General features: G+C 36.3%; 2 protein-coding genes across 2 annotated transcripts in view; one reads left to right on the top strand and one right to left on the bottom strand.

The window, feature by feature from the left end:
* The first annotated feature begins 156 nt into the window (after nt 1-156).
* On the top strand, nt 157-8,231 carry LOC113234515 (eukaryotic translation initiation factor 2-alpha kinase 1-like). The gene is made up of 3 exons (XM_026469860.1): nt 157-379; nt 6,261-7,612; nt 7,785-8,231. Exons 1-3 carry the CDS (start codon nt 319-321, stop codon nt 8,115-8,117), a joined length of 1,746 nt encoding a protein of 581 aa, XP_026325645.1. The 5' UTR covers nt 157-318; the 3' UTR covers nt 8,118-8,231.
* A 1,209-nt stretch (nt 8,232-9,440) lies between these two features.
* Nucleotides 9,441-27,548, bottom strand: part of LOC113234349 — a 38,338-nt gene continuing 20,230 nt past the window's right edge. Inside the window, exons 2-6 of the mRNA XM_026469655.1 lie at nt 14,571-16,955; nt 14,286-14,483; nt 13,108-13,249; nt 10,290-10,502; nt 9,441-9,957 (exon numbers count right to left, since the gene is read on the bottom strand). Of these exons, the coding sequence (XP_026325440.1) occupies nt 9,869-9,957; nt 10,290-10,502; nt 13,108-13,249; nt 14,286-14,483; nt 14,571-16,955 (3,027 nt within the window). The 3' untranslated portion in view covers nt 9,441-9,868. The remainder of the gene's footprint in view (nt 9,958-10,289; nt 10,503-13,107; nt 13,250-14,285; nt 14,484-14,570; nt 16,956-27,548) is intronic.

The raw sequence follows: 27,548 nt of genomic DNA, 5'->3' as shown, positions 1-27,548 counted from the left end.
AACCAAAATGTTGCGTTCTTCACTCGTATCATAGACAATAAAGGTGAAGTGCGCAATTCAGAAAAAAGAACAACGTGTCTATAGTTCATCAGCTGTAAATGGTGTAATTTGTGTGTTGTGATTTTTGGTTTGTGTTTATTTTGTCAATAATTTCCAAAATACGCTCTGAAGCTATGTGCTATCTTTCTAAATTCTGTGCACGCAAAAACGTAATGGTTTTTGCGTAGAAAAAATGGTGTGCAGAGATTTTAATGAACTCAAGTCCTGGATCCAAAAACTCTTGCTGCAGTGACCGTGAAACCAACATCACCAATCACCATGGAAAATCAGGATCAGTCGAAATGGGATGCTTTGGCGACGGTGAAATCATTTGATTTAGGTAAATAACATTCTATGTAATGCTATATATGTGACACTTCGTATTATTTTAGTATAGGAGATGGAAATTTGCATGCCACACTGCAACCTTGATTACCGTCAGTTATATACGCAAGGTGCTACTCGTTACGTAGTTCAAAACATTAAAACCCATGTACGTTGAGGTTGTTTTGTCATTTTAGATCGATTTTCTGTAACAATGGCATAAAACATGATGAAATCATAATTTATATTAGGCAGTGTATTGTTAATCTCTTGTCACAAATTTATCACTGATTTGACTGTAGAAAACGTAAATTGCTTTGATAACGGGTGCTTGTAGTTTAATTTTTTTTTATAACCACATGTAAATGGAATGAATAATATATCAACAGTGTATAAAGGGTGAAAATGCCATTTTGAAAAAAAATTCAGGGGTCAGTGTTTTAGTATTTCACTGTCTCAAAATATTTGCGTCCTGTTTCAAATTAAATTTTAAAACTTAAACTTAGTTAAAACTAAAATTAAATTTTTAAACAGGACATACATAAGCTCACGCCCTAGTCCCAAAGGAAGGGTATGCAAAGACTAGGGAACGCCACTTTGCTCTAGAATTTTTGCTCTTCTCATTTTGCTTTGGAAATTCATAATTTAAATTAGCAAAAAAATGTGATCACTGTAGGAATAAACTCGGAACAGAGTACTAAAAAAACCGACCTCAAGTCATTCATCCCCTAGTTTGCCACCCTTAGAGGTGGAACATTTTGTTCAAATTTAAATGGGACCACTTCAGAGGTATCCTCCTTCCAACAAAAGAAGAAATCAAAATTGATTCAGAAATGTTAGTTATCGCATAACCTACATAAAAAAACAGTCGATTTGATCATCCCTCTTTTGAAGTCGGCTAAAAACCATGTTTGACTTTTTTTCAAGTACTACAGTACTATACAGTACATTGTTCAAAATGTAGGACATTATGCGTAAAATACCTACCATAAAATAAGTGCAGCACCAATTTCTAAATTGATTTTGTTAGAGAACTTAACCAAAACACATTCAATGCATTACTTAACAAAAACTAACAATATGAAGCTCTGGAAAACTTAAAACTTATTTTAAATTTTCTGAAGCAACATTAGTCTTATCTATAGGCCTTCTATTAAAAAAAATGTGTAGGTAACAGTGGTTTGTAAAACCAATTCTACTTTAACCTTAGGAAGTTTCTAGAAATTATGAAATTTTTGTCACAAATATTTGATTATTATAGACACAGTCATATATTTATAATTATGTGGTTTATTATATTTTGCATTTATATTAGTATTTCCATGGTATGGTATTATAGTCAGGATGATACAAGTATAATATAATGTAAAAGTGAAGTATTAATATGATACCAGCATGTATGATGTGAAGATTACACAAGTATTGCATAATGTCTTTTGTTCAATTATGGGAAACACACACACACACACACACATAGTATTTGTATTATTTACATTGATTTATGTTCAGAGTTTGTTTTCTTAGTTTTTGTTGCACCCCTGCACAATAGATGGTGCTTATAAAATGTTCGTTTATTTTCCGTACAAAAAGTGTTGAGGTGCGATCTGTTGACATAGTATTGAACTAAGTGGTGGTGGTAGCATACATGCAATGCTCATTCAATAACATACTTAACTAACTTTCTATTTTTCTACTTCAGTTGAAGAAGCTATCATATGTGATACTGCTAACTAGAAAAATTATATATGTTTATAAATAAATTTAACAACACCTTGAGGCACTAGGGCTGCCTCAGTACTGTAGCACCACAGGGATGTTCGTGGAGTTTAGGGTTGGTAGTTTTGAACCTATGGTACATAACAGAGTAGAGAGAGTTGGTGAGATTGAGGGGTAGCATCAACAATCTTCTATGAGAGCAGAAAGAATAGAGTGTCAAATTTTTAAACATTGAATATCCATACATGTTCATGAAAATTAACATTTCGCATTCTATTAAAAAGGTATACCTAATAACGTGGAATAATGTTAGGTCTATACCTATGACTGTATAAATTGCGCGTCTGAAATAAAGTCTTTCACTTCATTTCAAATGTGTTAATTTTTTTTTTTTTATGGCATTAAGTAAAGGGACGAACAAGTCATGTGCCTGATGGTAAGCTACACGCCTATCCCCAACAGTTGCAGTGCCACTCAGAGCTTTAAGTCGCAAAAATCTGAGGGGCACTGAGTCATAAGTTGACAAGTCCCATGTGCCTGTAATGTAACCAGCAAGTTTAAGCTTAAAGTAAACCACCACCCTTACGGCGCATGTACACGCTAAGAACGTGACGTGTCTGCTACAGAAAAGATGAGAATGGTCTTGTACACGACAAGAACTTTGACGGATCTAACCACGAAAATATGTCGTGTCTGTTCCAGATAAGAAAATGATGAGCATGTAAACGATATGAATGCTTTCGGGCAGATGTGTGTAGGGTAAATGTGTCAATGCATTAACGAGTCTACTAATTTTTTTTCCTCTGATGTAGGTGCATTACTATAGCAAGATAAATACTACCAAAGTATTTACTATATATTTATTTATTTATTTGATTATAAACGAGCAGCTTTCGGTGGTATGTCTACATCACACAGTGTTGAATTTTATATTGTTGTTTTAGTTCACTTTTTTAGCACTAATTCACTCTTTCGTAGCCAGTTGTCGAGCTTGCTTTTGGAGGCATTAACAGAGACAGCAGAAACAACATCTTCCGGTAACATGTTCCAATTGTGCACCACTCTGTTGCTGAAAAAATTGTGTGCAGCAGGAGTTTTGGAAGATGCACAAACTAGTTTCAGATGGTGGCCACGTGAAGGTTTAAAGTTTTCTTTTCTTTTAAAGATGTTTTGTAGTGCTAGTAGATTGTACGGACTCATCAGAATTTTATAAGTCTCGATAAGGTCACCACGAAGACGTCTTTCTTTCAGAGTAGTGAGGCGTAATACGTGTAGTCTCTCCTCATAGGATTTGCGTCGAAGAGCCTGTGGCATTTTAGTTGCCTTCCTCTGAACGTTTTCAAGAAGGTTTATATCTTTTTGGAAATAAGGGCTCCACACTTGATATCCATATTCCAGCAGTGGCCGTATATAGGTCTTATAGATTTTGAGTAACACATCTACTGTCATTGTTTGGAACGATCTGCGTATGACATAGATATAGGAGTTAGCTTTCTTGACTGTTGTAATGATATGCTCACCCCACTTTAAATTGAATGCGATATTGACTCCAAGAGCTTTTTGAATTTTGACTGCGGCTAAGGTATTTCCATGCAAGTTGTATGTGACTTTGGGGTTATTGTTATCAAGATGCAAAATGCTACATATTGATGCATTCAATTTGATAATCGAATCTTTGGTCCAGTCTTGTATACGATGTAGATCTTTTTGAAATTGTCCAGAGTTTATAAGTGGATTTGCAAAAAACTTTCCATTATCAGCAAAAAGGCACAATTGGAATCTATGAGCTCAACTGGATCTGTTACATATATTCCAAATAGATGGGGAGCGAGTACTGATCCCTGCGGTACCCCGTTCAGTACCCACTTTAGTTGCGACAGGGAATTACCGACACGTACCTGGAATGTTCTGTTTTTAACATAATTGTCTATCCATTTAAGTAGAGTCCCACGTGCACCGAAGTGATCTAGCTTTATTAAGAGGCGCTGATGCGGAACTTTATCAAAAGCTTTCAAAGTCCAGGTACACTACATCCACTGGGTTCTTATTATCAAGTTCTTTGCTCCTTGCATTCACACATGTTAACAAGTTTGTAACAGTTGATCTTTTTCGTACAAATCCATGTTGTTTGGTTAATATTCCCGATTCAAAAACTGATTTAGTCGATCACAAATAATTCTTTTCATAATTTTGAACACAATACTGGTGAGACTTATGGGACGAAAATTTCCAGGCTGTCTTGTCTCCTTTTTTAAAAATAGGAGTAACTATAGCGTGCTTCCAATCTTGAGGCAAATATCCCGGTTTGAAAGATTTATTAATTAGTTCTGTCAAAGTGGGAGCTAAGACCTTTACACAGTGTTTGAGTATGCTACTTGGTAGTTTGTCAAGTCCAGGACAGGATTGTGTGTTCAATTTTAACATAGTTTCTTGCACATCTTTTACCGTGAATGTAATGTCATTTAAACTGTTCTCTACTCGGGCAATTGAGGCTATTGTGGTGTGTTGGTCCATGACGGATTCTTCTGAGTAAGCTTTTAAAAATTCCTCTGCAAATACCTCCAGTATATCACTGGGATTCGTTACTATGTCTTGCTAATTGCTGGTGGGATGCTTACTTTGGTAGATGTGCATCGTCGTACGTGAGAGTAGAAGGCTTTGTCACCATGTTCCAGTATTTTTGAGAGACGTACACTCTTTGTTTCCTAGATAGAGCAACACACCTGTTGCTAATCTCACGGAATTTCATGTAATCATCGCCTGAGCCAGAAGATCTGTATTCATCCCATAGCAGTTTCTTATGTACAACTAGATTGAGAACACATTCATTGATCCAAGGCTTATTTTTAGTTTTATTTTTAACTATATTTTCTGGGGCATGCTTGTCTGTGGTGGTGTTGATCGCTTTCAAGATTCCCGACCACAACTGTTCTGTGTCACCTGTAAGGTTCTTGGCTAAGTCTGTGTTATAGTGGTCAAAGGTAATAGATTCATAGTATCGTTTAAACTTGGTTGAGTTATTTAATGTTTGTACCTGATATTGGAAACTGAACTCTTTTATCTATGGGTGGTTTATGAACTATTTCCGTCATCAGAGTCTCCTCATTAACCATTATCAGGTCCAAAAGTGAGGGAGCCTGATTCTGCTGGAACCTTGTAGGACTATTAACAAGTAGAAAGTGTAAAGTAATAACAGTAGAAAGTGACAGGTGTTAATCTAAATATCTAGGTAAAGAGCTTCCACATCTTCACACATGTATCTCTGATTACGTCTAGCAACTATAGGTATCCCATTTAAGTTGTCTCTAACATACATTGCCACACCTCCACCTCTGGTTCTGCTATGAAAATGATTTTTCATAAGTTTACAGTCTAGTCTGAACAAAGTGTAGCTCGGTATACTATATGTACTGTTGAGATCTTTACTGTTTAACCAATATATATAATAATTTTAAGAAATGTATACTTACAATTAATGTTTGTATTTACCATATATTTTTTTCTGTATTTGTCATTTCTTAAAAATCTTCCTTAAGAATAATAAATATGTCTCTACATGCCTCAAAAGTACGTCGTTTATCTTTATAAATCTCTAAGGTTTTGTCCCACAATACGGGTCGTTCCTCTACTAAACTTATAAGTAAATCGAGCATTTTATTAGTCGCAATAAAATTAGTGGTGCAACGGTGGTACTTTGCAACACCAGTCCACGCACATAAACGTTCGTTTACTGAGAATGCGCCCCTATGCGCTATGTGCTACTGCTAGTTGTTCTTTTAATGATCTATTGCTTGCAGCACTAACCTCACTTTTATCTTTTTCTGTAGAATATACATACATATTTATTGTCTCAATAAAGACTACTAACAATCAATTTTTACATTGTAACATTATCAAACAAATTAAACTTTTTATCATAGAACATTCAATAAATGATACTTTTTCACGGATATGTAAGGAAATTGTATGTCAGTGAAGCAGTTATAATACTTTGCATGTTAGCTATTCTGTCTCATTAGCATTTTCCAATAGGTTCCATACATATTTATGCATTCGTATATTTGTGTATTCATAGACTTTCTCTTAAAGTTGAAATTACTGCTGTAATTTTTCTTATGCAGAAGTGAATATAGATAAAACGGAAAATAAATTCACTAATATATATTTTTACTTAATTTCAGGTAACACAACAAACGGACGTCATGGTTCAGTATTCCAGCAGAGTATGCAGCAGATCGAAGTGGTCCATGCTGGCACCACAACTCCAATCAGCCTTCTTGTCCAATCCCTAGTCAAACAGCTCTGTTCACTTCTCGAAAAAGACACTGCCCGCGCAAATCTTCTCTACAACACCATCTGTGAAAAACTACACAGTATGCATCTCATAGATAACTCCTACGCAATGGGAGAGTTCGAAGTCATGCGCAGTCAATACCAGAGAGCGCTCTATCAGTTGGTAACAGTTGCCAGTGGATCAGAAATACCAATAACACTACCGGCAACCTGGCCTATAGTTCAGCCTTCAGGTCTTGAATGGTCACGTTACCACAGGGAATTCGAAGAGCTTTACTGCATAGCTGGGGGAGGATTCGGCGTTGTATTTAAAGCAAGGCATCGTTTAGACGGCGTCGAATATGCTGTGAAGAAAGTCTACATCAAATCTTCAGACGTTAACTCGGTAATGAGCCATCTCTCGGAAGTAAAAACTATCGCAAGTCTCAACCATCCGAACATCGTCAATTATAAGGCGGCGTGGTTGGAACCAATGATTGAGTCTACAGTTAAAAAGAAGCGCAAATATAAAATGGACATGGACAGCAATGAATTTTCAGCTGGCTCTAATATGACCTCTTCAGCTTACCCTAACGTTATTACGTCATTTAAAACTCACAATTCCAATGAACTTACTAATAACAACAAGAGCCAGTCCGATTTCATCATATCTTTCAAGAATTCCAACAGTTTTGAGCATCTAGAAAGCGAGGATGAGACCGAAGAATCCGAAAGCGACGACGAAAGTATAACGCAGGACGATAACGCTGTCTGCAAACTTTTCACTGATATAACATACGAAAACTGCTCGCGAGTTAACTTAAAGTGGGCTACTTTATACATCCAAATGACATATTGCCAGCAGACTTTAAAGCAATGGCTTGACGAGCGCAACAACCACATGACATTATCAAGAAAGAATTCGGAAGAATTGACGCTACTTCATAGTGACTCAACTGATTCTGCAGATCTCGATTCACAGAATCACTACAACTATCCAGTAGCGTGGACACACATTGATGTTCTGATTGACATGTTCACACAGTTAGTCCGCGGTCTACATTACATACACTCTCGTGGAATTATTCATCATGATATTAAGCCCAGTAACATTTTTGTTGCTCAAAATGAAAGTGGATTACTGGTCCAATTGGGTGATTTTGGTCTGGCATGTCCGTTGCAACAATCTCACAGTGGTTTGGCGCTTGGAACACATTTGTATGCTGCGCCTGAGCAGTTAGATGGGCAATGCAATCCGAAGGTAAGTTTTTGCAGAAGTGTGTTCAATTCTGAATTCATGTAGTATGATAATTAATAATATAATTTTTTTATATGCAAGAAGTTTAGTGTGTAAGCAAATCTAGATAAGGTAATGGAACTTACAACCAAACTGAACAAACTTAAATTACAAAGATTTCAATTCTTATTTCCAGAGTGACATGTACAGCCTCGGAATAATTCTCTTAGAAATGGTTGAGCCGTTCAGTACAGACATGGAACGCGTGAAGACAATAACCGATCTCCGCAAGGGACAAATACCAGCACACCTCACTGCCAATTACCCGAAGATTGCTCATATAATTGGGAAGTTGGTGCAGCGCCGCCCGAGTAAACGCCTTGATACGCCCCAACTTTTGGAGGAGCTGAAGAATCTAACTGAAAACAAAGACGACACAATCAAATCTTTGAAAGAGGAACTAGCCGCTAAAGATGATGAAATTGCTAAACTGAAAATGATGCTTGCGAAAATGAATTACCCATCTTAAAACGAAATTGTACTTAAGTATTGTATTGAAATTTGTGTGTGTGAGTGTGTGTTGTTTAATTTTTAACTAATTATAATCCTTAATAATCAAAATTCTTTAAAAATTGTTTTATTTATTGTTTTTAGCTAACCTTTCAAAATACGTCACACGTCACAAGGATATCCAGTAACCAAGCTGGTAACTAACCAGCCTAATATTGTTTTACTATAGTAGAATAATATCTGGGCGAATGTTTAAAACTGAAATATTTCAATAAGTACGCCAAATAAATTTATTTATTCACTAGTGTATATTAAAAGTGTAAATAGGAGCCACAAGATTGTTGACAATATGTTTATTATTTGTAACTGTAAGGAATTATGAAATTATATAACGTAAACTATGAAATAACAAATATACTCAAATTTAACCAAAGACAAAGCCAGGATGCATCAGAGTTGACCATTTTATATATTAAGTGGTAAAAGTCGGTTCCATTTATTTTCGTCCTAAACGAGAACAGGCGCTAGAAATCGTTTTTGACAGCTTTCTAAAGATGTGTGTGGTTTGGCATTATCATGTTGAAATATGACACTTCTACGATCGACCAGACCCGGGCGCTTTTCATGAACTTTAAACTTGAAACTTTCCCGCCTATTTTTGAAATCATAGACTAAATAACAATTTTAAAAGAAAAAAGTACTTTTTCTGTTTAAAGTTAGCTGTATATATAACGCGCGCACGCACGCATTGTTCTCTTTTTAATTTTTACTTTTCTAACAATTCACTTTGTTTAAATGAAACTTTTGCTTATTCCTCATATCGATAATTCTTGTCGCAGTCATTGTTTTTAGAATATTTTACCCGTAGGTGTAGGCATTTACAGACAACAAATGTCTTAATTGCAACAAAATGTAATAATATTGTTACACAGTTTTGTTTGAACAAAAGCCTTATTCATATTATATAGTGGCAAGAACCGCAGCATGGACTGTTGACCTACTCAATACAATATGGAAAGGTGTGAGATTCGCGAGTGACGGTTGATGTGGTCCCCTCACAATGTTTCTTTAGCAGATGTTGGATAGGACGATGCACTTTCACTGGATGATTCATCGCACGGCATCTTAGTAAGTTTTGTCGACAGAATTTTCTGTGGAGTTCTTTCAGCTTCTACAACTTGGCAGGAATGGACCTGATATCCGGCAACCAAATATTCCTTGATGCTTGCCGCATGTGCTCATCTCTATTTTTTACTTTTAAATAAAACAAAATATAGTTAGTTGTACATAAAAAGTTTATTTACAAAAAACACTTACACGCATTTATAAATTATTCTCTTAAATTAAGTTTATATTTACAGTCTTAATAATAAAATTAATTTCGACAAATGTTTTTATTAGAAGAATTATGGGTGTTAACCCTTACAGACAACGAGATTTGATAAAAGCATAATATTCTGAGGAAACAAACAAAAAAATCTATTGTAAAGTAACCAATGTTAGGGGTCATCGTTTACTGGACATTAGCTCGACTCCATAAAATTTTAGTTGGCAATGTCCAATGTCGATGCTCCCTCTATACGACTATTATTTATACTAGTTCCATGGACTAAAACTTTTGATTTTTTTGCAACAAAAAATGTTTTTACAACACAAAAATAAACAAAACGTATTTTAGAACAACTAATCAAATCATGACATCTGTAAGGTATACTAAGCTTCACTGAAGCTAATTTGGCGGGTAAATGCGCGGGCGCAGCGCGAATTTGATTACAAAATGTTGTCAATTGCGTGGATGACGCCGTTGGTAGCTGGGATGTTGTGCGTTATCACTTGCGCATTGTTCACTTTTATGCGGCCTGTAAAATATATTGAGTTTTTAAATCTAATAGCGGAAATGGCAAAAATAAATAAATATAAGGCACAGAGGATTAAACAGATTATAACGATTAGAGGTTCTGTAAAAGAACTAATGTCCTCGAGTAGTCACCTAGTTGTGGTGGCCAATTAATTTTAGTGAAAGTAAAAATAAGTAAGTAAAAATAATTCTCTGCATTTCTCGGTAACGAACGTGTAGAAGCGCCTGCTCAATTTGATGAGCAAATTAGTAGTCAGTAATAACTGACCTAACGCTATAAGAAGGTGCTCGTATTTATCGTCTACTACAGTATCTACCTACTAAAGTACTCACCGGAATTCTTCTGCAGCGTTAGCGGTTTAGCGTCCTCCATGGAATTCCGAAGTTGGTAATATCTCATTCCGGCGCTGTACAGCGTGCCCGGCAGCACGTGCCGAGCGACCAGTGCCCGCGCAGCGGCCTTCTCCGCGTAGCGCGCGATTTCTGCCGGCGCCAGACGCGCGAACGCAGCGTCCGTTGGCGCGAAGATCGTATACGTTTTACTTTCTGGAAGTTGAGAATACAATTCAAATATAAATTTTTTAACACCTACGTTGAAATAGTGCGACCAAAATTTATTTATTTATATGCTTTGCATTATGATACGTATTATACTGTATACGTTTTTACAATAAGATTCCGGAGCATATATTAAGTTTATCAATTCCTAAGTTTAAAAACTACATTAAAAATATTTTGATCGAAAAATCATATTACAAAGTTGAAGACTACGTGTGAGATAAAGATGTATGGAAAGACGACATGGCTCCAGAATCCACACAAATTTGATTCATAGTGTATTCCATAGCATTTAAGTTTATTTGAAAAGAGCAATCCCGAGAGTTTTTTGCTCGTTCTTCTCAGGGAGACGAGCAGTAGATTAACTGTCACGTTTTCAAGTGTAAATTTATTTTACCTATGGAATAAATAATCTTTGACTTTGACTTTGACTTCAATTTCGATAAAACTTTGGCAGCGCCAATGCAACACATTATAACCAGGGTGTCTACTCTCGATCACCGTCTGACATCCGTCCGAAACAATTACTGTCAAATAAGGAATATTTGACAAAAATAAAAGACAAATATCAAGTATGTAGCTTCATTCGCATCACGCGTATTTTCTTTTGGTCAAGTATTGCTTATTTGGCAGTAATTGTTTCGGACGGATGTCGGACGGAGATCGAGAGTAGACCCCCAGGTACAGCTAGTGTATTAAAAACAGTTTTACACAAAATAAGGCGCAAGACTAGTTACAATCTCCGCTGGCAAAAAAAATAACTGTTTCTGTTATCTTTTTTTTTGTAACCAAGTTACGGGACGAACAAGTCGCTCGCCTGGCAGTACGCGACACACGTGCCCCTAACAGTTGCCGTGCCACTCAGAGCTTTTTTTTTTTTTTTTTTTTTCTCAAAGATCTGAGAGGCACTGTCACTGCGCCCGGCACCCTGAGACGTAAGTTGAGTAAGTAGTCTCACGTGCCTGTAATTTAACCAGCGTCCTTACCTTTCAATACCAGAACACAGTAATGTTCACATTACCGCCTGGCAGCAGAGATAATTTAGGTGGCAGTACTTCTCTGGACGAACTCTTTGACAAGGACCTCTACCGCTACTTATAACTTTCTTGATTTATGTACCTACTTGATACATTGTTTGTTTGCTTAGGTAGGTTAAATTAACTTTGTCGTAGTGTAAAACTTTGCCCACCAAGAGACTCGGGAGAAGAATTAAAGTTAAAAATACGCTTGGAGACTAATAAAGCAGTTTATTCGCACTTTACAATTTCGCAACAACTCTTTAACATAATATAACAGCCGTTGGATAAAAAATGTATTCGAAAAGTGTACGGATCGTTTTTTTTAAATTTTAATCTTGACTATGACTGCGTTCAAGAAATCAATTGCACGTTATAGAAGCGATCACTTTTCGACTACAAAATCGAATGAAATTAAACATAAATTAAAATCATCTACATTACTACCATTAATACAATTTGCTTACAGTAGGTACAGTTAAGAACACATCAAGCATGATACTTTGGATCTTAAATCATTGTTATTGCAAGCGCCATAGAGTTGAATTTAAACCTTAAGTGTCAATCTAAAGGTGCTCCTGATTCAGCACATAAATAATAAAATTTTAATTGGAATTGTATTTTTCCATATGCATTTCAAAAAAGTGATATTACACTGCAAATCTTATCGCTGCTTGTGTCTATACTTACTTGGTGACTTTCACTAAGAAGATATTAATGGTAGGGCTCAATAAAAGTTAATTTTCACTGCAAAGTATCCAGCCATATTTTAAGACATTAACTTTCCCTGTTCGATGCTCCTTTCACAAATTACGGACACCAGTATGCAGTGTGATTCGATACTGTTAGCGGCCCCATTTACCAACACCAGCCCTACACCTGTTGCAGGCTCTTAAATAATATAGTTAAATCGGTCACCTTGCCACTAGATAGATAGATATACACTAGATCAAAAACAGTACATAGATAATTTAAAACTAATGTGGACAAAGGCGGTCTTATCGCAAGGAGCGATCTAGCGAAAGCTAATCGGAGCGGGAGAAGTGTGCCAATTGACAATTATAAATGATTATATAAATAAAAAAATTGTAATTGTATAAAAATTAAATTGTAATTTATCAAATACATAATAAATAAATAGCGATATATTATACTTTCATAAATATATGTATATACAATTATGATTCGATACTCCATCTAATCTGCTTTGTAAATATGACGACGAGGTTTCGTTGTTTATTATTGTTATTAATTAATATCGATCGGCGAATATAGTAAATATAATAATTGTAACAATAATATTAACTAAGATAATAATTGTAAAATAGTAACACTGTTTCATTTAGAGAAAGGGTTGATTTAATTGTCTGTGTAAGAGGTGCTTTATCTTTAGTTGAAAAATATTTTTCTCTGCGTTGTTTCAAATAAAGACCGTTATAAAACCCGTTACGCAGCCGATTCTTCATTTCCGCCACTATAATAATATACTACCACCTGCTTCTACATATAATATGCAAGAATGGAAATTATTTTTAAATAAATAAATTTGCCCTAAATAACAATGTATTTCAACTTACCAGCAAGGGTATCTGCGAAGCCGCTAGCTTGGATAGCTTTGATGAAAGTGGTGAACCTACGATCCCGGTCAGCCTGCAGGGTCTGGACCAAGTCTCCCACTGGAAGCGGGAACATCACTCGATCGACCGCGTGTGCTATGCCCTGGAACAAGAAATATATAAAACGGTACTATTGACTTAAAAGACTTGTAATAAAATGAGTTACAAGTAAATTAGGTCACTTCAATTTGTTTCTCAACAAATTAGCAACATTTTAAATTTGGTGATTTATTGCATCAGAAGTATTGATAATAAGGCCAGAGATGTTTTTTCATTACGATTACACCAGGTGCAGCCCAATTCTTCGCTAAACCGAAACTCAAACCGCAGCGCCTATAGCTAATTTACATTTTGTTACATAACACCAGGGTCCGCTGGTGGATGAGATAGATAAAAGCGATTAAGGTCAAAGCATTAAGGTCGATGAAGATTGTCACATGCAACTAGTTTCTAGTAGCATAGTAGAAATGAAAACAAAGTCTGCCGTGACTATAAGATCAGTAAAGAGCCTTTGAAAGAAACTTTAAAAATAATAATTCTTTATTGCACAAATAAATGACATTAAACATTACAAGTTACAAAGTACATATACAAAGATGAGCTTATCTCTAGAAGAGATCTCTTCCAGCCAACTCTAGCCGTGGTGAATAAACTGAATTTGCGGGACATTATTGTACAATAAATTTATTAAAATTCAGATGTAAATATGATTATCAAATGCGACAATATACATATGGCTGAAATATAAACCTACATAAAGTTTACATACATAAATACATACATAATATATATTATTATTAAAACAAATTATTAGTTTATATTTATATTACTGATTAACTTCCGAGTTTAACAGCAAGTGCTCTTTTAATTTGCATTTGAATGATGCAACAGACGGATTGTTGCGAATGCTAGCAGGTAATTTATTCCACACACGAGCTGCGCTAACTGTAAAGGAATAGTGGAAAAAATTGGAATTGGATTAGGAACATAAAAGTGTTCTATAGTGTCACAGGTTCGTTTTGAACGAGAAGTGGGGGCTAACAGAGTACACTTTGGTTTGTTTGTGTAGGTATGTAATTTAGACTTGAAAAAATGTTAGTCAATTGAATTTTTGGCACGCTTTATAATGTATAACTTACTTGCGGTATATGAATATCCTTCTTGTCATCCAAAACTCTGGCGCCGTTGATAGTCGTGATCCGGACCTCGTTCCACTCCACATCATGCATGTCATACTGATTTACTCTGAGCTGAGTGCCCGCAAGCGATACTCCGGTCATCTCGTCTTGAAGAGAGCCGATGTCGAAAGCTCCAGGAATCACGTGGTGCAGGAGAAGCTAAACAAAACACAACAACTTAAGTATCTCTTTTGTAATAATAGTGCTTTTATAAATTTCATCTAGGATGTATCAACTCTAACTTACGCCACTTAAAAGTCTTGGATTGTCCTTGAATTTCTCTTCTGCCCTGTCAGGTCCACCAAGTTGCACCAATAAAGTCCTGAACGCCTTGTCCGTAGGAGAGAAGATCGTATAAGGTCCGGTTTCATTCAAAATAGTATCCAAACCAGACTGTTTCAGATATTTCGACATTGCGAAGAGCCCATTTTCTCTCAAAATCTCTACAAGTCCCGGGTTAGACTGTCTCGATGCGAAGCTCAAATGAGAATCCGGCGCGTCTACAGATGGCGCAGGTGTAGTAGAGCCAATAACTACAAGATCTTGAGGTGTTGGACGATAGAAAGGTGTTGTGTTAACTATCGTTGAACTTGGGAACGAGTTTCTCTGTGTTGGCGAATATCTGGTTGGCGAGAAAGCAGTCGTTGTAGACTGAGAAGCATATCTTTGAGTAGTTGTTACAGGGGCGAAAGTCTGAGTTTGTGGTGCTATTGTTCTCGATGATTGAGAAATTGTATTCCGATACGTCGGTAATGGCGTTGTATGAATTACTGGATTCGTGTGACCAGTACTTCCACGGTTCGAAGTAGTAACAAAACTCGAATAGCTTGAAGGATGGTGAGACGATTCTGCTATATAATCAGTAGCATCAGTTATGGGACTAGCTGTTGTCGAACTGAAAATACTGTTCGATATCTTCGCGGGTCCACCAGGTAATTGAATTTCACCATTTTTAATTTTATTCAAAATGTTTTCTACTTCAGGACCTTCTTCGGTTTGTTGACCGTTTGCTTTAACGGCTTTTACTTTGAATGATCCATCGTCTTGCTCTTCAAGGAACACAAAGGTGACTTTCTTTTTATTTTGTAAAGCACCCGGGATCTTAGAAACTTCTTCGAGTTGCCCATTCTCAGACTGTTTGATAAGCTCGAAGTCCGCACCAGGTGGCAGCACACCTTTAGTGAAATCCTCAATGTTGATGCGACTCTCTTTTTGTGGCTCAGCATTACCAGACATAATTCTAGCTAAACCAGCACCATCAGTGGTTATCGCTCCCTGTGGTATTAAGTTTGGGTTCGTTGTTCTGATAACTTCGAATTTTTGACCATTTAGTGAAATCTCACGGGACGTGAAATTTTTCTCATTGAAATCTTCTGGATTTTCAGCCAACGCTACTCTCAGTTGCTTGAGAATATCAGGTTTCTGAAGTAAAGCCACGCTCTTAGCTCTCAAACTGTCATCGAATCCTTTTGTTTCACTTTCTTCTAAAAGGCTTTTTATTTCGTTATATAGTTTTTGCTTGTTTCTGTCTTGTGGAGGGGCTCTGGATTTCGGTTTGGGTCGTGCGGTGTACCTTGGCGTGGGTGGCGGTCGTACAGTTGTAGTAGTGGTTGTAGTGGTGGTGGTCGGAGTTGTCGGATGCTCCCTCTCGTACATCTCAACGGCTTTCCTAAATAAATCCGTCTCATGTGGGTGAATTGGTCTGCGCTTCTCCTGATTTCTAAAGAACTGTTCGTAATTCTCTGTTGTTGAGAAAATGGGAATGGATTTTGTCGCTTGTTTATTGAGAAATTCTTCATGAAGCTTTTCTACTTTCTCTTGCTGTTTTTGCTGTTGTCTTTGAACAAATTCTTGATGTTTCTGAATGATTCTTTGTCTTTCTTGTAATTCCTTCAGCTTCTCCAAGTTTTCCTTAGACTGTTGTTCAAGGGAGGGAATGGAAGCAAGATTACCTGATTGACCATTAGGGAGTAAAGGCGTTTGCGCTATGGGTTGTAAGAACGGAATTTGCGAGTTTAAGTTCAATGTTTGTTGAGGGTTTTGTGGTGCTAGATTTGGTGCTGGTTGGATAGTAATAGGACTAGGTTGGCTGAATGTTTGAACCGTAGGAAGTGTCGGCAAGAAAGCAGCCTGAGTCGGCCGTTGATTGCCTATATGGACAGTAGCACTTGGGTTTTGGTTATACACTGGGTTTTGAGCTATAGGGACGTTATTTTGGAAAGTAGACAAAGTAGGAACAGTCTGAGAGAGAACAGCTTGATTTGGTTGTGAAATTGGGCTGTGAGATTGTGAAATTTGTCTCAGATTCTGTTGTTGGAAGGCGTTTTGTAAAGCGGGTCCATTGACATTGGGAACTTGATTAAACTGGAAGGCATTGTTGTTCGCCAGAGGTAAACTTTGGATATTTTGTAAACTTTGAGTAGGGAGGAGATTGTTAAATTGGGGTACGTAAGGTTGTTGTGGCTGCTGGAAAATAGGTTGTTGGAATAAAGGAGTTGGAGTTGGATTGCTGATGAGGCTTGGCTGCGGGAAATTCTGCAGCGGCGAATTCAGCCCGAATCTCGTCTGGTGTTCAGTGAAGCCAGGGTGCCCCAGGGGTACTTGTCGTCTTCTGTCGAAGTCATTTTCTGTCTGGAAAGAAGAAAAATACATATCAGGTCACCGCAAGTGGTGGATTATTCTATCTCTAGCGCCTTTAAATAATAGATGGAGGGCGTTCTACACTACGTATGGCAATAAGTCGTGATCTCCACTTAAGAGCTCGTTTCCCCCCGTGGGTTCTCGCTCCCTTGACAGAAATGGCCAACCAAATGCCACTTCAGCTTCAAAAAAATGTCAAATTATTCAAACTCAAATCCAAAATTAGGTATTAGTTAATGTAAGGTTAAATACTTTTATTAAACCTTTTATTATAAATGGTATGTACACCGTAACTGTCACATATTAGAACTAACACAGTATATTGAATGTTCAAATGCTGTAATATAATATTACTAATATGATGTGGTAGTAAGTAAATAAATAAATTACGACTTTTATCCTTACAATGTAAGAAGTCATCAGCATCATCATCATTAACCCATTTGTACGTCCCACTGCTGGGCACGGGTCTTCTCTCAGGCGAGAGGTGCGGATTGGGCAACATCCGAAAAACTCGGAGGTGCGAGACCGCATTCGGACCTACGGCCTCTGCTAGGTCAAACGGCTTCATGTAAGAAGTCAGTTTACGATAATTTTATTATTATTACAGTAATTTATGTAAGACAACAATATATTATTTTTAGCTTTTGAGTTACGTGACGCTATTATGTCCACAAAAAGAGAGGAAAGAGTTTCGCAATACCAGTTTTATTAGATTTATTCAAAACGGATTGTTACGTTAGATGATGTTGTGACAGAGCAGAATAGAAATTGAGAAACTAAAGATTTGGAATAATGAAACGTGTGTAAGTAGGTATAAATGTTTCGCAGAATTTGCATTACAACAATATGAACTACGTTTTTGGCATAATAAGGCTATTTATTCACTTTCACCTAATAGCTTGTATTGGATTTTAAATGAACATTTTAACTGCCGATTTTTCTGATTTGCATGTGTTATATAATCAAAAATACATTAACAGTTACAGCAAAACCCAAAAAACAACTAATTACACATAAAAAAAACAGAAACCATTTGATTCGCCGAGAAAGCATCTATAATATGACTCTACATCGGTACCGAGTTTTTTTCATAAAATTTGCGGTGTTTCACAGCACATCTCACACGAGGAAGATTGTCCGTGACGCATCAGTAACAAGAAAGTGCATTCTTGCTCCGGTGCGCGGGCGCAGCGAGCGCGCTAATGTACCATATTTGTTGTAATGCTGCGTCGATCTACTGATACTTGTGTAAAGTTAATATCTGGAATGGCTGAGGATTTTACAACGTTACATCATTTATGTTTTAGTAACTCTGCACAAAGAACTATAATAGTCATAATAAGCCTGACATATTATATCTTGTGGACGTTACCATCCCACATGATGCAGATCTCGTCAAAAAAAATCAAATGTAATTCACTAGTAAGCAAATTACACTTCAAATCATCAAATTGATTGAGCACTACTACACACTTGGAATACATATTCCTTGGGAAGAATAGGTGAGATACTGTAGGGTTTTTAATTTAGACATTTGCACACATTTATCAGAAGATAACCACGAAATGCGTTACTATACAACGAAGCTCATACGTATTTTATTTCCTTTATGGCGGCCACCAGGCTTGTGCCAGTGTCAGTTTTATAAAATTATTATAAAAATTATGGCGATCATCGCTAGTGTCAGTGAATCAACGTCTCCACAGAATATAATGTTTTACTTTATTGACGATTTGTCGATTCGACGCTTGTTTTTCTCCTCACTACCTAAGAGAGTGGAAAAAAATAAAGGAGGCACGCAGTAGTTAAACAAAGACAATAAAATGTTTACGTTTCCAATTTCGAAATGCATCATATACATATAACGTCTGTTTTACATAATTCGCACTGCTATTACAATAGTGTTGTAACTCAAAATATGTGAAATTCAAGATTATACTGTTGCTGAACGTAAAATTTCATTCAATCTACACGTCATTAAAACCGCCGTTAAAATATTGTAAAAAATAATTAAAATAAATCTACTTAACTCAAAATGAGACAAATTTTTTGCGAACTATTTCTGGATAAATATTAAGGATAAGTCTTAATAAATAAGTTTCTAAAAAATATTAAGTTATTTTTTCCTTTTAATTGTAGGGAATTGTTTAGATGCGTGTAATAAATAAACTTTAAGCTATACATATATATTAATAATATTTCACTGGATGGGAGTAATTCAATTTTCATCGATTTTGAAAAAAAATCACTTTTTGAGTTAATACACTATTGTATTAACAGTACGGTATGTCATCATCATCAACCCCTTTATACGTCGCACTGCTGGGCATGGGTCTCCTTTTAGACGAGGGTTTTTAGGCCATAGTCCGCCACGCTGGCCCAATGCGGGTTGGGGACTTGCGGTATGTCAACATAACAAAACTACACATGTAAGTAACTATGAAAGTAACGTCAAAATTCGATATGATAGCTGTCATATGATCTTCGTTGTCACGTAGTATAGTAATTCGTGGTAAACCTCCTGGATTTATTTCAAATGTCATAGATAACAATCGTAAAAGCCGAAACCGAGAAACGTTAAAAGTATCTATCGCACGAGTTCCCCGACAAGTGGTATAATATGGTCTTCACGGGATACCAATTGTTTTGCCCGCAACCGGGTTAATTAAATCGAGCCAGTATCGTTAACACTTTGAGACGGTTACATTTTTCTTGGCCTAATGCTTACGACACGCATGACTGGTTCTTAAACCTGAGTCCTTAACCCCGACCGATAGTAACACGGCCGGGAAATATCATATCTGTATTTTAAAAACTCAAAATGTGCCTTTTTGAGAGGCGACAATTTACAATAGATACCCTAATTAATAATCAGTAGCAATAGAGCCCCTTGTGAAAGTTGTCCAGGGAAGTGGATACTGCCACCTTACCTATTTCTGCCGCCTAGCAGTAATGTGAGCATTACCGCGTTTCTGTTTCGAAGGTAAGGGTGCTGGTGAAATTTCAGCATACAGGTACATAGGACTTGTCAACTTATTCAGTAGCAGAGCCCTTCAGATCTTTGTGATTTAAAGCTCTATGAGTGGCATTGCAATTGTTAGGGACAGGCGTGTCGCTTACCACCAGGCATACGACTTGTTCGACCCCTCACATAATACTATAAAAAAAAATACTATAAGAACCGAAGATAGTCTCTGTTTACCCAACCGATTACTGGCATAGGTATGCCCCGATGTTTACGGAGACTATAAGTGACATTGTTCAAAGCGGCATGTGGTGGTAGGCTTTCAGCGAACTGCGTGTCGTAATATAATGTTTAGGGTGTTCTTGGAGTTGCTCAGATACTACAGTGACTCTGGTATGTTTGCGGACGCACATACTGATTGTTTTTATCCTCTATTGCGTAAAAAATCGTGTCAGTAAGACGTGAACAGCCCCAACAGCATTCTGAGGACACTAACGGACGGTGCCTTGTGTATCGGCTCTTAAAGATCCTCACGCCGAACGTGAGTATTTTATTTTTTATTTATTATAATAGTGATCGATGTATCAATATCCCTGTATGTACCTACTGAACAGATCTTTTTAGTTTAAATCTGGGATATAATCAGCAGTGTAATACACTAGATGTTTAGAAACGGATAATCGAGTACGCCCTGAGACGTCTTGTCAAGAAGGTTGGAACGTTTTGCTTTTTTGTCATGGACTAAACTCGGTTAAAAGGTGTGTGTTTAAAACGCAATGAATAAATTAATTACTTACTTAATTACTCAGCCTTCGCCACGGCTTTGTGTTAAAGTGATAAATCGTTCAAAGTAACGCACACTTTGATCTAACAACTTAATCTCGCACATAATACAAGTATAATGTATGAGAAATTTGCGGCCCATACATATTCATTTAGTCATTATGTCCATCATAATTTTGTCAGTGCGTCGCGTCGTGAAGAATCAAGTATAATATTATAATACGCATTTGAGGTGGTAATTCATGTTAAGTCTTTAAGGTAATGATTTTGTTCGCTACCATTTTGGTTATTTTAAGTTAAAGTATTAAAATATATCTACTTACTGGAAACGAGGCAGTATGGTATGCATGACAGTAAATTTTTTTTCGTCCGAAACGAAAAGGCTTGAGTCAAAATCTATACCGCCTCGTCTTCAGTAGTAGCAGTAGAGCTCCTTGTGAAAGTTCGTCCAGGGAAGTACTGCCACCTTAACTATTTCTGCCGCCAAGCAGTAATGATAGTATTACTGTGTTCCGGTTTTGAAGGGTAAGGGTGCTGGTAAAACTACAGGCACAAAAAAATAAAAGCATTCTCTACCGGTCTTTTCATCACCATGTGGCTTTATGACTTAGGGTAGGAAATAAATTTGATTTTAAAGACTGTACCTATGTTAAGTTTCGATTTCGGAGAGATCTTTTTACCGTGAATCGAATTTAGTACCTTCATATACCTGTCCAAACAATAGCACACCTTTTGTCCTGGCCTGCATGTCCCTACACCTGCACATGCGAGGACCTACACAACACCACTGATGTTGCTGTGTCAGTTCCTTGCAAATAGATACGGATATTTTTGGTATCTCATTTAAGAGATTTAAGGTAATCATCCACAACAAATTATTTAGTAGAAATGATACGACTTAGTAGTCTACTGGGGAGAGTCTGCTCGCGAAGCCTGTGGTCGGTATAGGAAATAAAATACATTTAAATATCGTAAAATTAATACCCGTGATTTCAAATAATATAACATAATGCTTATGCATAGGCATTATGTTCAATTTTGAACATGATGTATTTAACAACAAAACGCAAGATCGTAACATATATTTAAACTGCCACAAGAAATGGCCTCATCATCAGGCAACCAGTGCAACATAGTGACATAATTCTCTACTTAACTGAAAAGAGCTTCGTCGGCAACCAACACACATAGCACACTAAGAAAAACTATCATTATGGATTAGTCATAAAAATTTTATAAATAGTAATAAGATTTGTAAATATACTCAGTTATCCACTACCATTTGATTTTAACTCATCAAACTCATCATCCTGCTTAGTACTACTTAGTACACTGTGGCCAAGACACCTTTAGCCATCAGTAGTTCGGTCTTGTCAGTCTGCTTAACCGGCATTGAGAATACCGTTCCAGTACACATTGTACGACGTGTAGTTCCTTACCTCCTTCCAACCTTCCGTTTGTCACCTTAGGTCTCATGGTGACAGAATTCCCGTTCATATCTTGCACATATATTTCTCCGTCTATATATTTATGGTTAGGTTAGGCTACACACTTGTAGGGCTACACTATTAGATAAATTCATTGGAACGACTCTTGAGGTCTCACCGTTAGGGTTAATAAGGTAGTTTATATTTTTATCTTAACTTTACCATAATTTCATGCACAGCACGCGGTTGGTATTTGCTGCATACAACAACACACTCTACATTGTCAGACAAGCACTACCACCACATTAATACCTTACCGCACGCTGTTCATTTTTGGTCCTTCGAGCCGGAGCAAATACTGAGTTTAGAGATTTTTGATCACTATGTTAAAACACCATAAAATTTTTCTTTCTTTACTACGTCATTATTACGTTGTCTCGTATTGTATAGACAAGAACTGTTATCCAGTACAATAATTACATTATTCCGTCAAATTGCAATTGATTACAGTTATTTAACCATTGCATTAAATTGAAAATTATTTAATAGCACTTTATTCGTAATTATTCGGTAACGTAATGATTAACCTCGAGGCGGGTCGATAATGTCAAGTAGCAGACGGTTATTAGGTAACATAAACATTTAAAATATTGATGTTCTGTCGTAAAAGATGGGTTCTGAAAGAAACAGGTAAAAGGGCACGCTTTTAATTTTCTTGTGCCTTACTCTCAAAAGAGTCTATTCATAATGAGAACAGTAGGGTAGCCTGGTTTAAGACGACCCACTTAAGGTTTGAAACGGCGTAGATTGAAAACAAAAAATGTTAGAAAATCAGCTATTATTTTATTTTATAGTCTATTTATCTGACTCTTAAATATTAACGCGAAAAGTAGTTATATTTAATACTGTGGTTGTAATTGATAAAAAAGTGCAAAATGTAATTTGAGTACTCTTACATTGCACTATGGGTAAGAGTACGCAACACCTTTTTTGATAGGACTTCGTTTATCGGTTGCCCGAATCACCGCTATACCTTTCTGGTAATGTGATTTTTTGTCTCAGTATGCATGGGCCTTTGCTCAAGGAGTGCTGAGAAGAGTCTACTTGGAGCACGGACATACCTCAGAGAGTGGTGGTGGTATTTCAGGCGCACTTGCAGCCAATATTTCAGACACATTCTGAGCACATGCCTCAGGTCTGTTAAACATTTAAAAATATGAGACTCTCGCAAAAGGTTTCAGTTGATATAGAACGAAGCATAGCGACAGAAATTTTGTTCAGAAATACACCATTTAAAAAAAATGGTATGAGATTACGCGCTTACTGCTACTAACCCCATATGTTGCGTTTTCAGTTTGATATCTAGACGAGTTTTTGGGCGATTTAATAAAAAGTCAGTTTAAAAAAATATATGCTTAGTTTGGTCTCAGTAACAATTTGAAAATACCAAAAAGTTTCATGCATATACATCAAAATGTTCAGTCTTAGGTAGTTTCTTGGTTCAACAACCTCCACTTCCTAGCATTACAAAATGACACTGAACTTAGTTGCGTATTGTATCAGATGCATCATCTTAGACCAGGCTACCCTACACTAAACCAAAAGTGCTCTACTTCAAGAGACAGTGCCGGCTTTACCTATGGTGCATGGTGTGCGGGGCGCAGACTTTTAGAGGGCGTCGAGGATCGTTCGTGATGCCTTCACAAACCTTCGTCACTCGCGGCGCTAGCGAAGTAGACAATATCATTTCTAATTGCACCATTTACACCTAAATTTCCGATCACTTTAAGTATTCCATATTGATCGCGTATCTATTAGAGGACGCCAGGCTATTGATTGCATCCGGGCGCTACATAGGCAGGCGCCGGCGCTGTCAAGAGAGTGTAATTATAAGCGTGCATTGAGTGAGCATCCTTAGAAGAAAGCTTATAAAACGTTAGTCTTTTACTAAAAGATAAAATAAAAGATAAATAATGTGGGCTCACTCAGTTCTCTATAATGGCTTCGAATGTTCATTTAAAATTCACAACAATAATTGAATACAATGGTGGTCAAACATTCAGTAAACTAATGAAATTAAACTTTCTTTGCAGTTCAGTGAAAATAGGAATTAATAATAATAACGCACGCACTCACTATAGCCAACAATGGCTTAAGTTCTATACAATTGTGAAGGAAAATATCATTAGGAAACTCGCTCACATCTGCAAAGCAATTGAATGATGTGTGTGACGATTCCAATCCTCAGTGAGCCCCCGTGTGAACTAAAGTCCAAAGCCCAGCATGGGGACTCTACTTGGCTAACTAGTGTTATTATTATATTAATATCTAATTATAATACGTTTTCATTAGCATTTTTCATCATCAACTCTTCACTTTTGAAAAAAAAATTGTCTTGTTCAATTTAATGCAACCTGTATATCGAAAAGAAAATAAAATTAATTAGAATTTCAGTTTGACTACCTAAGGTACACCGTAGCAAATACCGTTCGAATGCTTTCCTGCCAAATGCAAATTGTAGGTATATAGGCATATATATTACGTGTGTAAATGTATTAGTTCCTCTATTAAGTATATATTACTTCCTTATTACCCGATTTTGTACGTAGATAGAAATGTGACTTTCATAGATGCATTTGATAAACAGCTATAAATCTGAATCGGTTTATGGACAATAACTTTTTGCGTAAAATTATGTTAGTCCATTCGTGACAACGAGTATATAACCGGAAATAGAGACGAAATATGGGCCATCCATCCCTGGCAACTTATCAGGCGAACGGGCCTTATATCATTTTAAATATCGTTTGCACTGAAATCACAAATTAGAAAGCTGAAATAGTACAGCGCCAACAACTGGGGGTCTACTCTCCATCTCCGTTCGACATCCGTCCGAAACAATTACTGCCAAATAAGCAATAATTGACCAAATGAAAAGACGCGTGATGCGAATGGAGCTTCATTCTTGATACTTGTCTTTTAATTTTGTCGAATATTACTTTATTATTTGACAGTAATGTTTCGGACGGAGATTGAAGAGTAGACTCCCTGACCCGTGTGTATCTCCGTATGTTCTAAAAATATTCTGTATTTATTATAATAAAGATAATATCTCTAAAAACAGTAAAACGTCTAATTGCAAAAACAAACTGAATTGTGATAGTAAAGTATAAACCTCTCGAAAGAAGTGAAATTTTCACACAGCGGCCAGAGAAATTATTTGTGCAATAATGTCTTCACTAATGTGCAGATGGCATCAACCTTTTGTATGGATTTGTTTATGAAATAGCATTGTCTGTGGTATGATGATTGGCTGGGACTTTCACACTTTTTAACGAAATTTTAAGTTTGGCAAATAAACATTCATCGTCTTATTTTGAATTCGCTCTAAACCTCTTTTTTGTTTCTATATATTACGTTTCCGACTGAAGGACTTTGGATCCAGGTCGTGAATAAATAAAAAAAATAGGTCTAACATTTAATGGGAGTTTACAGAAGTTTCTTTATTTATAGATTTCCCGCCAAAAAACGTCAAAAAAATTAAACTATTGACATAGACTTACAAATAAATGGACGACGGGTCTAATACAAAAAACCACGAAAAAAATATCCCAAGTCAACCTATTTAAACGTAGTGACATGTCAAGGAATATGAAAAGCTAAAACGTTGAATTTAAATTGTAATGTCATCGCAGTTTTGCTTGCTTCGCTGTCAGTCGAACAAACGAAGACTAGAGCGTGAATGACGCTCTGTATACGATTTTAACGGCCTATAAGTTCGGACACTTTTTAGCGCGGACCCGACGTCCAATGACTATTGAAGAAGAATTACAACTTAAGTTCTGACCACGTTCTGACAATATGACCTTATCCTTAGATGCCTTGGTCTGTCCCGAAAGGACGAAAAGTTTTACTAAATATATCAAGGAGTTTAGATCGCAGCGTTTTATCTATTCTTGCATTTAAAACATACTCAAAGATATAAAAAAATTGTAACAAAATGAAAGTAATAATGGTGAAAGTAGTAATCAGAGTTTTAGGTTCAATAAAAATTTAACGGCATCTAATAGGCAATGCTCACACCTTTTTTTAAACTCTATAATATCATTGGCTAACAACATTTGAAAAACTATTTTAAATTCTGTCCAAACTGTCTAACTAGCATGCATGCGCGGTGCCTGACAGCGATACTAATTAGACAAAAACGCGATGCGCGCACGCAGGTATAAAATATGGGCGAATAGGTGACCAAGTGAAATTGATCGCAGTACGAAAAGCTATAAGATAAATTTAAATTACGATAAGTTAATTTTTGTTTTAATTTATTGAATAAATGACAAATAATTATATACATGAATAATTGACATTCAGAAAATAATTGAATATCATGATGTTCAATTATTTTTCGTGAAATTATTCCACTAATTTGTTATAATTATCATACTTAGAATAATAACGCATAGAATGATAGTTTCATATCAAACGAACTGTCACAAGTGAGGCAAAAATCAAATTCATGTAGGCTAGTTTTAGTAGTAGGTTAATTTTCGGTTTTAGTGAATATTTATATAAAAATACAAGTTGAAACGCGTTACTTCCTTGTGGAATGTGATGTTAGTATCTATTTTATATTTGTCTGACGTATTTTTACACTCATTTACCGCACATTTCGTAATTTTTAGCTAAAATTCTTGATCTGTTCGCGGTGCAAGTTGACCTTAAGCACTGACGGCCCGCCCGCTCGTGTAGGCCCATTGGGAGCGCTTCAATTTGCCTCACTTAGCGTGTGTGGACGAGGTTTCTATGCGTTATTATTCTAAGTTATCATAATAATAATCGACACACTTAGAAAAAAATCACCTCGTTCAGATTGGATTCGAACCAACGTCTGCTTTTTCAATCAACGTTTACTACTTCGATCTTTGTATAATAATTAAGATAAATTTATTAATAACGTATATTTAATGGTGTGTGATCACCACTGTATGGTGAGTTTTGAAAGTGGATATTTTTTGTTTTTCGAAAAAGTCTATTTATATCTTAGAGGATGGAAAAAAATAAAGGAAGTTTATGTATTATATTGAAAAAAATAATATTCAATCCATTATGGATCTTGACAATGGATTCATTCATCCATTTCTGTAATGAAATTGTTCAACAGGCGCGCGATATTTGCGTTCTACGTCAATTACATTGTGATTACATTTGTGTTATGAATTCATTTGCATAAACAATTTAAGCAATTGCATGCAAAGCGAGTTTTCATTTCATTTTTTTTTTCACATTTTTTAGTCTCAGGCATCGATATGTTATTTCATTTTGATTATATACACGGTAAAAAAGACAATATAATCTTAAATACTAAATAAATAAATAAATAACGCACACACTCAACATAGCCCCGCA

This window comes from Hyposmocoma kahamanoa, unplaced genomic scaffold, assembly GCF_003589595.1.
Source record: "Hyposmocoma kahamanoa isolate Upper Pololo Valley unplaced genomic scaffold, ASM358959v1 102, whole genome shotgun sequence".
Taxonomy (NCBI): Eukaryota; Metazoa; Arthropoda; class Insecta; order Lepidoptera; family Cosmopterigidae; genus Hyposmocoma; species Hyposmocoma kahamanoa.
Note: the sequence above shows the minus strand (reverse complement) of the source record. Positions and strands in the feature narration are given on the sequence as shown.

What these genes read in the sequence shown, in the direction of transcription:
- LOC113234515 (XM_026469860.1), top strand. Translation starts at nt 319, where the DNA reads ATGGAAAATCAGGATCAGTCGAAATGGGATGCTTTGGCGACGGTGAAA. An exon ending in GGTGAAATCATTTGATTTAG is followed by an intron (nt 380 to 6,260) that starts GTAAATAACATT and finishes ACTTAATTTCAG; the next exon opens with GTAACACAACAAACGGACGT. An exon ending in ATGGGCAATGCAATCCGAAG is followed by an intron (nt 7,613 to 7,784) that starts GTAAGTTTTTGC and finishes TCTTATTTCCAG; the next exon opens with AGTGACATGTACAGCCTCGG.